This window comes from Vulpes lagopus, chromosome 1, assembly GCF_018345385.1.
Source record: "Vulpes lagopus strain Blue_001 chromosome 1, ASM1834538v1, whole genome shotgun sequence".
NCBI classification, from domain to species: Eukaryota; Metazoa; Chordata; class Mammalia; order Carnivora; family Canidae; genus Vulpes; species Vulpes lagopus.
The window spans coordinates 159,814,934-159,826,885 of NC_054824.1; the positions used below are offsets into that span (position 1 = coordinate 159,814,934).

The following is an 11,952-nucleotide window of genomic DNA, read 5'->3' on the forward strand; positions in this document are numbered from 1 at the left end:
TCCATGGTCTCACCTCTTGGGGTCTGGATGCACCCTGCTGGCCCCTCTCCCTGGAGCTGGCCAGTGGACAAAGGCCATCTTTTCTTGCAGGGCCTGAGAAAAGTCAAGGCAATCCCACCAGCGGTTCAGGTAGCAGGCAGCGGCAACTGGGGCCCTACAGGCTTTCATCAGAAAATTGTGGGCGGAAACTTCCCGGGGTTTGCTCTGGGTGTCTTGTCTTGAGGCTTCTCAGCTTCAGATGCAAAGTGAGTGGGTGTCTCTTTGAGAAGCAGAAAGAGAGAAGGAAAGAGAGAACGAAAGAGAAGTGTTTCCCTTGGCTATGGAAACTCTATAAAGAGATAGCCGGGCTTTTCTTCTCTCAAGCAGTCAGAAACAGCAGTCCCAGCCTTGACACCTTTGCTGGGGGCTCATCCGAGTGACTGGCTGCCATGCAGCAGCCCTTGAATTACCCCTACCCCCAAATCTACTGGGTGGACAGCAGTGCCAACTCTCCTTGGGTCTCTCCAGGGTCAGTCCTCCCGTGTCCATCCTCTGCGCCAGGGAGGCCCGGGCAAAGGAGGCCACCGCCACCACCGCCGACACTACCACCACCACCACCACCACCACCACCACCACCACCACCACCACCGCTGCCTCCACTGCCACTGCCACCTCTGAAGACGAGGAGGGACCACAACACAGGCCTGTGTCTCCTTGTGATGTTTTTCATGGTTCTGGTGGCCCTGGTCGGATTGGGGCTGGGGATGTTTCAGCTCTTCCATCTACAGAAGGAGCTGGCTGAACTCCGAGAGGTAAGCTAGTGTGTGGATCGTTGTACCCTGGAGACACGGGTGTAGACAGCTCTGCTGCAATGGAGGCTGGAGGGATGCTGAGGTCCAGAGGGACCGTGGTCTCACTTGCCAAGTATTTTTTAGTCCTTTTTTTTCCTGTCTTAGAAATGGTTCATTCTAGTTGTTCTAGTCAACCATCAGAAAAATAGAAGCTCAAGTGAATGAAAGGAATATTTGCTACTCTAGAGGATCAGGGCTAAAATAGGACTGGCAGTTACATTTCTTCCTTTCTCAGTTGGCAAGGCAGCCTGCTGAACTCTTACCTAGGGGTTAGTGATTCAAGAAAAAACAAAGAGGAACTTGGAGTCTTGCTTAGAAGTGAATTTGTTTAAATGACCAAAGTAACTTTCCTTGCAAATACTTTAAAATATTATAACTGTTCCAAATCCTAAAACTGAGGCATGGTGAGACACAATTGCATGGCCAAGGTCTGAGTTAGGAAAGGTTCTGAGGTATTGAGATTCCCTCCTCAGGTTTATTCACTTTATTTGACAATTTTGCATTTTTAAGCTTAAAGAACTTCATAATCATTATACATCTTTTTTTCTCTCTCTTTTGCTAGTCTACCAGCGAAAGGCATGTAGCACCATCTTTGGAGAAGCAAATAGGTGAGTCCTTTTATGCGTGTACATTGAGTTTCTAAAGATAGTCCTCATTGCTCAACCATGTTGGTTGCACGTGTCAAACTCCATCCCATTCTTGGACACATGTATACTACAAAAGGAATTTTGGCTAATTCTGAATCTCTGGTCATTTTGGCTTCTTGAGCCACTCTAAAATATGAAGCGAATAACTGAGTGCTGAATACAATTTGAAATAATTTCCTTTCAACTTTGGAAAGAGACAATACAGTTGCAACAGGCTTGTCCCATTCCTCAGGCTTCCTGGCTTCCATGAAAGAGCAGTGGCTGTAACTCCCAGGGAGATGGGGGAGGAGGAGACAGAGACAGATGTTTCTGGGAAAAGTCATCTCCTCTTTAAACTCTTTAAGAGATTACTCAAGAGTCAAACTTTATTCAAAATTTTTTTTCTAGGATATAATTATTTATTTACTTAGCAGAGAAGGGTCAAGAGAGAGGGGGAGAGAGATTTTTTTTAAAGATTTTATTTATTTCAGAGAGTACAAGGAAGAGAGAAAGAGAGAGAGAGCAAAGGGAGAGGGACAAGCAGGCCCCCCCCTTGAGCAGGGAGCCCGATTTGGGGCTGGATCCCAGTACCCTGGGATCATGACCTGAGCCAAAGGTAAACATTAATCAACGAGTCACCCAGGTGACCTGGGAGAGAGAATCTTAAGCAGGCTCCACGCCCAGTGCAGAGCCCAATTCAGGGCTTGATCTCATGACCCTGAGATCATGACTTGAAGCCAAAATCAAGAATCGGATGCTTGACTGACTGAGCCACCCAGGTGTCCCATTTAGGCTTTTTAAAAGTATGCAATTAATTATCCACATTAAAGTTATTCTTTTGCACTCCTTGGAAGTCTTGGGGGAAGACACTGGCCATTTCTCAAAGGCTAGTCCAGCTTCCCTCCCAAAGGCAATCATGAGCTACCTTCAATAATAAAAGAAAGTTCTTTGTATGAGGTTCAGGACAAGAAAGAAGATGAAAAATTGGACACTAACCTTGTGTGAAGTTTCAGGACATAGTTTGCAAACTGTGGACAGGTAGTTAGGATGCTCTGGTTCATTAAACTAAGATCACCGAACTTTGGATTTGGTAAGAGTTGGAAGGGAGCTTGGAGCAATCTCACTTTTCAGAAGAGAAACAGAACTCCAGACAGATTAGGGGATATGCCCCCAAACCACTGGTGTGGAACTAGGGCCAGAAGGAACAAAGGCTCCTGGTGCTTTGTCGCCTACAGGGCTTTCCAGTATATAGACTGGTGCCCTATGAAATAGGGAAACTTCCATCTGTCCTTGATGGCCATGGAATGAGAAATAAAGATGAAAAGCAAGAAACCTCTACAAAGACAATAGATATATCTTGTTCCTAGAAATTGGGAAGAAAATAAAAGGCAGCACTGGCCATCCAATGAGGGAAGCCTGTTCCAATTTCTCTTATTGCCTATTGTAGCTGACCCAAGTCACCCTACTGCTCCAGAATGTAAGCTCTGAAGGATTCATCCCTTGGATGCTCTGTCTCTAGTTCTAGGTCCAAGTCCCTCAATGTTGGAGAGTCCAGATATATTCAAGCACAGTAGAAATATTTGTTAGAAAAATAAAACTTTTGGAGGATTTCTAAAATGAAATGGCCTCGAAAATCAGTGGAATGTGGCTGGTGAAACAGGTTCCTAATTACTCATCTTTCACCCACTCTCTGGGATCATTTTAGTGATGATAGTCAAGTGAACAGATGAGTCAAATCTACCTATTCCAGTAAGCAAGTACCTTCTTTAGATCAACCCAGATGGACCGGAGACTGGGTGCATTACCCCCTAGAAATTAAATTAGCAACTTTATTAACAGAAGAGATGCAAATTAAAACAAGGGGCTATCCATTTTCATTCATCCCGTTAGCACAGATAAAAAAAAAAAAAGCAGACTGGCAAAAATATGAGGGAAAAATTTTGCTTCAATATTCCTTGACAGCCAGGGAACATGCAAATTGCTATACCTTTTCTGAAGAGCAATTGGAAAAATGTACCCACGAAAGGTTTCACTGTTAATTTACCATGCAATCTCCTCACTAAGAATTTATCTTAATAAAATAATCAGAGATATACCCCAAAACTAATAGATAAGGATGTTCATTATTTCCTTATAAGGATATTTATAATAAACAAGTCAGAAGAAACTTAAACCCCTTACCAGGAGATTAAATACATCATGGTATATTTGGATGGCATTGTATGTAGCAGCTGCAATCCATGTAGTTACATTTAAGGCCATGAAGTTTGTGCATTCTATATTGTGAGATAAAAAGACAAGTTATAAAACAGTATGCTTAACTTAAATTCCCTATGTAAGTGCATGTGTATAATTTTATATTTTTAGTAAAGAACTAGAAGGATTTATACTTCAACATATTAACAGCAATTTTCTTTGGGATATGCTATTATAGATTATTTAAACATACTTATTGGCTCCTTTTTCATTTTCCTTTTTTTTTCACAGTTAACTCATTAAGTCTTTTATTCATTCACAAATATTCTTGGAGTTCTTATGTGCCAGGCTGGATGCTGGGTGTTGGTGATGACTGAGAACCAGGGAGGAGAGACAAGGGTCCTGCTGTTACAGAGCTTTTAGCAGGCAGGAAAGGGTAAACAAAAGCAAGCAAGCAGACAACAATTTCAAATTGTACTAAGTGCAACGTAAAATAGAGTGGTCTGGAAAGTCCCCTCTAAAGAGGTGTCATGTGTGTGCCTGCCTGTGTGGGGGTGGGGTGGGGTGGGAGGGTAGGGAACAAACATTCCAGCAGTGAGAATGACATGTGCAAAGACCCTGGGGGCAGGAAACATTCACCACCGAAGTGTAGGATCTAGTTCCAGTTTCTTTCTGCTCTTGCCTAGCAGGTATTTCTACTGAATAACCCTCTATGAGAATAACACCGTGCAAGGCTCTGCGAGGGATATAAAGATACGTAAGCTGTGGTTCTCTGTTCCATTTCCTGTCAGTACATGGCTGAATGCCAAACTAGTTGCACAGATGGTTTGTGGTATAGGAATGTAGAGGAGACTCAGTTTTGCCTTTCCTGTTCGCTAACACCTCATTCATGGTGGGTGGTCTTGTGGGCCTAGAGAGGTCATGATTGCTCAGGTTATGTTCTCAGCCGATTAGGGTGTTCTCACGCCACGGGTGAGCTTTACAGGCTAATCGCAAGGAGCTTGATGTGGATGAAGGCCTTTCTATGAATCTTTCTCGAATGTCTTAGCTGAATTCATTAGCTAAGTGGTAGCTCTGTTTGGTTAAGATATTTGAAGTCAGAGAAATAATGTCTACTTTGTGAACTATTGTTTGTTTTAACTCCTCCATTTTAACTCAGTAACATTTACTGGTCACATGCCCTGTGTTAGACACTGAGGCTGGAGTACTCTGGTGGGTTAAACATATAGTAGGAAACCTGCCATTTATTTGTGGGGGGGATAAGACAAGTTATACAGTTACCACAGAAATGGGGAGTCAGAACCAAGAAGAGAGGTGAAGACAAAGTGATTCTAGGCTTCAAAGGAGAGAAAAATCATACCCGATTAAAAAGGCCTGTGAGGGTTTCTCCAAGAAAGAGGTATTGCAGGTTTTATTTATAGGGTTGATAGGAATTTGCCACAAACGTGTGTGCAGGGCATTCTGGGCAGACGAACAGGCTGAGCAAAGGCACAGGGGCTGGAAGCTGGGTGTGTTCAGGTTACATCAGAACTCGTGTTGTGGGGGCGCCTGGGTGGCTCAGTAAGTTAAGTGTCTGCCTTTGGCTCAGGTCATGGTCCCAGGATCCTGGCATTAGGCCCCATGTCTCAGTGGGGAGTCTGTTTCTCTCTCTCCTCCCCACTCATGCTCTGTTGCTATCTCTGTCTCTCTCAAGTAAATAAATAAAACCTTTACAAAAAAGAAAAGAAAGAAAAAAAAGAACTCGTGTTGTGCAGCCTTGGTCAATGTGAGCAAGCTCAGGAGATAAAGCTGGACAAATAGGCAGAGATGATGTCTAGGGAAACTGTTACACAATTATAGATTCAGTGAGGGGCTATTCAAGGCATTTGATATCTGAGAATGGTTAATTTGGGCAAACCGTCGAATACCACGGAGGGAAAGAGCTAGTGGCCAGGAGCTTAAATCATAGTCTTCTTTGGCCTCTGCCCTGCCGAGTCCTAAAGGCAGCAGAACTGGAGTAGAGAAAAAACCCTAATTTAGAGCCAGAAGACCTGAGAGTCTGTCCTACACTGACATTTGGTTGCTGGGTCTTCTTGGAAAAATCACTCAACTTCTAAGCTCATTTAGCTGTCTATAAGGTGGGACAAACATCTCCACTTCAAAGGGTTGTGGCAAGTTCAAATACAGTAACTGATATGATAGCTCTTTATAAATCAAACTTCTTATTGGTTTATTATAACACAGTTTTTGCATATGTCTATCTCTATTTGGTTTATTTTTTACCTCTTCGTTTCTGAAATATAGGTTTCTGTGAGTTCTATAGTTTGGACTTGAATGATTAGTATATGTTAGACTATTGTCATTTATGTTTTTTAAAAAATAACTTTTATTTAAATGACCTGTTTGGAGTCCCAACAAAAGAATAGTTGGCATCTCATTTTTACATTTATCTTTCATCTCTCTATGATACAGGTCAACCCAATCCACCTTCTGAAAAAAGGGAGCTGAGGAAAGTGGCCCATTTAACAGGTCTGTATCTGGAAGGTACATGGGGCTTGGGAAAGCCTTTGACAGAAAGAATAGCTGGTTGGGTACTGTGCTCTGAGGGAGTTGTTACTTTCCAGGGACAGCATTTGACACCGAAGAATAGTCCCATCTTTCTAGTCAAGTCAGCCTCATACTCATATTGAGCCCCTACTAGTCTAGGCCATGTTCTAAATTGGCAAAATGGAGCTAATTATAACACGATTCCTGCCCATGAGGAGCTTGCTCTTTTCAATCACTCCAAAGATGCTTAGGGGATTTGGGGCATGGGTTCACGAGGTGAGATCTGGGAAGATAGGGAGTGATGAATTATTTTAGTCAGGGCTTTTCTGGTGTTCTGGAAGAGCTTCACTCTGCTTTGTGCAAGAGTAGAAATAGGAGTGAGAAAAAGGACCCTGTCCCAGCATTGGTGGACTTCCTGCATGTGGTCACGTAGCGGAGTGAAGTGATTTGATAGCAATGTGGTGTGGGCATTACCAGGGTACAGTCCATTAATATTTGAAAGGTGGATACGTCACAGGAAGGGGTATGTCACTGTCTCTAGAATTATTAAAGTAGAGGCTGTAGAATGATCCAGTTTGGATCACCAGATATTTATTGAACATGTGTTGTGTGCCATGCCTTGGGGACATGTAGATTAATCATACATGGTCCCTGCTTTCAAGAAACGTAAAATCTAATAGGGAAATACAGATACATAAGTGATAATTTCAGTACTGGAGTGTGTTCTCTGCTTAAGGTATGAATATATTGCTGTAGGGACATAAAAGAAAGGGGATTTTAGCCCAAAGTGGGGGAACTGAAGTCTCCTTAGTATAAATGAGTATAGTATAAATGTAGTATAAATGAGGAGCTGATGATCCCTAAGGATTCTTCCCAACTTTAGAATTCCAGAGTCCCTTAGGTTTGGCTTTTTTCCTCATGGAAGGACCTTGAAACCTAGAAGTTTTGTTGTTAGTTCTGAAGATTATAGACTCTTTGTTCCAGAGAGTTAAAAATAATCTCAGTAATGTCTCACTGTAATTGATTAGCATCTATATTATTATCCCAGTTGTGTAGATGATAAAATCAAGGCAAACAATTTGATAGAGGTGTTTCAGGAATTCAGTGATGGATTGAGTCTGACCTGTTGGCCAGTTCTATGTGGGTTATGTCACTTTGGTTATTTGCTCAAGGAAAGGCCCACAGTTTTGCTTTGGAAGCTTCATTTGTTGGGTGCATGAGCATTCCTGGCTGAAAGCTCCTCTCTGATTTGATTTCAGGCAAGCCCAACTCAAGATCCATCCCTCTGGAATGGGAAGACACATATGGAATTGCCCTTGTCTCTGGGGTGAAGTATAAGAAGGGTGGCCTTGTGATCAATGATACTGGGTTGTACTTTGTGTATTCCAAAGTGTACTTCAGGGGTCAGTCCTGCAACAACAAGCCCCTGAACCACAAGGTCTATATGAGGAACTCTAAATATCCCCAGGACCTGATGCTGATGGAGGGGAAGATCATGAACTACTGCACTACGGGCCAGATGTGGGCTCGTAGCAGCTACTTGGGGGCAGTATTCAATCTCACCAGTGCTGACCATTTGTATGTCAATGTATCCGAACTATCTCTGGTCAGTTTTGAAGAATCTAAGACATTTTTTGGCTTATATAAGCTCTAAGAAAAGCACTTTGGGATTCTCTCCATATGGTTCCTTGTTACAAGCACTGAGAACGTGGTCTTGAATGAGAGTCTTCTTAAGCCCACTTGAGGTCAAGTGAGAAGACATGATCCAGGAGTATCTTAAGACCATAGGGTTCAGCAGGTTTACAGTTCCTCAGCTCACCTAAGGTCCATGAACCAGACAGGAAGAGGAACATGACTGAAGAACATGAGACTCTGGGCTACCATATGAAGATGCAGAGGCAGGAAGAAGTAGCTACTAGCGCATTCTACAGTCATTTTAAGTGTCCAAAAGCATTTTGACACATTGAAAAGGACACCTGTTAACTCACCTCTTGGGGTGGGTCTACTATCTACCTCAGGGGAGGATTTTTGATATATGGATGTGACATGAGTGTATAAGGGATGGAAAAAGAGGAGTAGGCTTGTGTGATAAGCTAGAGAAACCAGAAGGCCAGTGTCCCATTGGCAGCACCTTTACTTCTAAACGCATAGCCTGAGCCACCAGGTGATGCTAACACAGAAGCAAAGGGAATCTTTTGTGAGGTTATCCCATTCCCCACACAGCATGTATATTTCCAGTGCAATTTTGGTGTGTGTGTGTGTGTGTGTGTGTGTGTGTGTGTGAATCACATGCATTTGACTAGAAGAGTTATGTAAGAAGAGATAATGTGGAGATTGTGAAGGATATGTTAGGAAATGATGGGTTGCATTTAGTGGTAGATTTTTGAATACTTCTTGGCAACCAACTCAGCTGTCCTCAAAATAGTCCTCAAGACTCTTTGATTGTCAGATGTTGATGCTGTTTTCCTATAATCAGTATTTATACGTATTTTGTGTATTTTAATAAAAAGAATACATGTAATAAAAATTATATTTTAGAATACAGATCAATATTATGAATGTACCTTTTGGAAATCACTAAAATTTGGACTTCTTTTCCTTATTAATTCTTTCCTCCATGGCTTCATTACTCATTTTGAGTTAAGGCCATGTTAAGAACTCACTGGTGTGAGAACTATGAAGCAAATCTATCGTTGCCAGATACCCCTCTCCCAAGTCTTTTTCCATTATCCAGAGTTTTCATTACCTATAAATTTGCCAATGTTAAGCTCATCCAACTTTGAACAGATTTAGTGACAATTTACCCCATATTTTCCTGGGAACAGAGCCATAGCATAGTGGAAAGGACACAGACTTTGGACTGACAAAACCTTAACTTGGATCTTTGTTCTTCTGCTTTCCAAATGCAATCACTGGGCGAGTTATTTAACCTCTCTTGCACAAAAATGACTGATATGTACATAAAGTATCTGGTACATGGCATCTATCTAAAAAATGGCAGCTATCATTTTAATAAACCACTCTAGGAGAGGCACTATATGCTCCAGCCACTGACCTGAGGGATCCACCCAAACACCTGGTTTCTTACATTCTCCTGTCCTTTATTGACAATGACCTTTTCCTATTTTTTTCAACCACTCACTACCATGGCCTCCCCCTAGACTTTGCCTTTTTAAAAATTACGGTATTTGCTTTACAATTTAATTTCATACATCTTATTTTCACATTATCTCCTATTATTCCAGCTCAATTGCTCCAACATTTTCTCTCCTAAAATGTGTTTATTTTTACCACATTGAGACCTCTAATAAACTCTATCATTTCCTTACATATCCATCAACTCCTTCTTTATCTTCACAACTCTCTCTTAGATTCTGCTCTCTGTCATTACAATCAGTATCTTGGGAAATTTCTCAATTCTAGAATATTCTTCCTTCAGTATATTCCCCTTGCAAAAATCCCATTCTCTTTAAGCTGGCATCCTAAAAGCTGGATGTTGCTAGAGAAAATTACCCAAAAAGACAGACTAGTTTTGGTTTATTTTTGTCTATCATCTACATAAATCAGTTACTCTTTATCACTGAATTATTTCTATCTTTTGATTGATTTGAATAATACATGTACATAGTACAAATTTTAAAAGGCATATAAATATATAGGATGAAAGTAAGTCCTCTTTTTACTCTGTCCCATGGCCCAATTTCTGCCCACAGAGAGTATCATTGTCTCCTTATGCAGCTTTCCAGAGATGTTCTATATGTATGACATCAATTTACATCTGAGTTTCCATTCTTCCTTCTATTAACATTTTGAACTAGATAATTCTTTGTTGTGGGAGCTATCCTGTGCACTGTCGTATGTTTAGCAGTATCTCTGCCTTCTATCCACTAGATACTAGTATCATTGTCCCCTCTTGCATGTGGGAAAACCAAGAATATCTCTAGACACTGCCAAATTTCTCCAGACTGGGGATGGGAAGACAAAAGTCAGCCCTACTTGAGAAACACTGCCTTACATTAGTGATCACAGATCTCAAATGGGCATTCAATACTGCCACTTTTTTTTCAGTTCCCTGCCAACCATGTTTTTCCACTATTTGAGACAATTACATCATAGCTTTTCCTCTTACAAGCCCAACATATCCCCTCCTCCCACCATGGAACCACACTTACACCACCAGAACACAAATCCACCTACATTTGCATGATCCGCCTACATCTGCATGATCACCTACATCTTCTTTTTTTCCTTATAGTGGAGGAAGAGGACCATCTTTTCATTTGTGCACTAGATCCATTTCTATTCCCCTACTTTGCCTCTTTAAAATTTCTCTTCTCTCTTCTGGATCCTCAAACCATTGCTGTCTATGAAATGATTTCCATCAGCATGTTCATATGTTCAAGTATATTTTTTCAAAAAAAAGACAACCCAGCCCAAACCAAAAAAATCCCAAACCTTTCTTTACCATTCCTCTTCTCCAGTGATGGCTGCATTTCTCATTTTCCTGGTAGAGACAAACACAGAAGGCTGTCTCCATACACATGGGTTCCATTTCTTTAGCCAGGAATGGTCTTCTTTAGGTTCCTCACATGTCTGGCTTCTTATCTTTCAGGCCTTAATTTAAATGTTATCTCCTCAGATCATTCTTAGAGCCTCTTCTTTTTCTCATTATTTTATTTCTCTTTAGCATAACTTGCAGTTATATTATTTATTTGATCACTTAAAAAAAGTATCTGTTTTTTCACTACAATAAAAGTTCACCAAACAAGAACTTTTCTGGTTTACCACTGAAACCTCATTACCAAACCCAGTGCTTGGCATCTATTAAGAGTTCAATAAATATCTGTTGACTGAGTAATCTTATTATTAAAACAAATGTTTCTCAGTGTGGGGTATGTGTGTATATTTCTCAGTGTAGCGAATATATTCACTACTAGTTGTAGTGTTGCCTCATGAATGTATGTGACTGTTTATCCAACTTTGAGTAGATTATCTAATAGGAATTTCAGGCTACAGATGGAAAAAATAGTGCATCCTGATTCTTATCACTGGAAAATAAGAAAAATCTATTTGATGTCTGGCATTACCAAGAGTTATTCAGGATACTGTTGAGGGAAACTGCTGGGTAACTAAAGTTGCACTTGCCACTTAGAAGACAATAAATATATGTTGAATAAATTAATGAAAGAAATCAAAGGTTCAGGCTGGAGTATGTCACTTGCTCTCCTTAAAATTATTCTGTTTAATCATCTATTTCCTGGCCAGGTACCTCATCGAGAAAGTCAGGGAAGTATTCACCTTTCTTTTGGAAGCCCTCACAATGAAATCCTCCTCATCCTTTTTCCCCTCTCTTGGCTCCAGCCATCAAGTACACTAAGGGTAATAGGAGATTTTCTGAGCTTTTTTTTTTTTTGGTCAATGGACCCTTCTAGATAATGGCACCAGGGCAAAGGGAGAGTAGGAATGGCACTGGGCCATCCCAAGATGACATAATGCAATCAACTAGTAGTGGTATTACTGACACTTTTATCCCTCTAAATCTGAGCTCTACTAGGATGCCTTTGGGATTTTCTGAAGATAGAGCTATAACTTACTATGCACTGTTTACTTGTTCCAGGAAAGAGATGTTAACAGTTCCCTCAGGAACCTTGAGTTAGTTTTCTTTACCTCAGTACATAAAGAATGCCAAAGAATCAAAACTCTTTGATGAGCTCATTAAAAATGGGATCTGCTGTTGTTAACTTTTTTTTTTTTTTTTAATGATAGTCACAGAG

General features: G+C 41.0%; 1 protein-coding gene across 1 annotated transcript; it reads left to right on the forward strand.

The window, feature by feature from the left end:
• Positions 1–267: 267 nt before the first annotated feature.
• Positions 268–8,769, forward strand: FASLG (Fas ligand). Its single transcript, XM_041769348.1, has 4 exons — positions 268–791; positions 1,393–1,438; positions 6,104–6,160; positions 7,438–8,769. The coding sequence occupies exons 1-4, from the start codon at positions 429–431 to the stop codon at positions 7,830–7,832; spliced, it is 861 nt and encodes a 286-aa protein (XP_041625282.1). The 5' UTR covers positions 268–428; the 3' UTR covers positions 7,833–8,769.
• Positions 8,770–11,952: the final 3,183 nt, after the last annotated feature.

What these genes read in the sequence shown, in the direction of transcription:
- FASLG (XM_041769348.1), top strand. Translation starts at nt 429, where the DNA reads ATGCAGCAGCCCTTGAATTACCCCTACCCCCAAATCTACTGGGTGGAC. An exon ending in ATCTTTGGAGAAGCAAATAG is followed by an intron (nt 1,439 to 6,103) that starts GTGAGTCCTTTT and finishes TCTATGATACAG; the next exon opens with GTCAACCCAATCCACCTTCT. An exon ending in GAAAGTGGCCCATTTAACAG is followed by an intron (nt 6,161 to 7,437) that starts GTCTGTATCTGG and finishes ATTTGATTTCAG; the next exon opens with GCAAGCCCAACTCAAGATCC.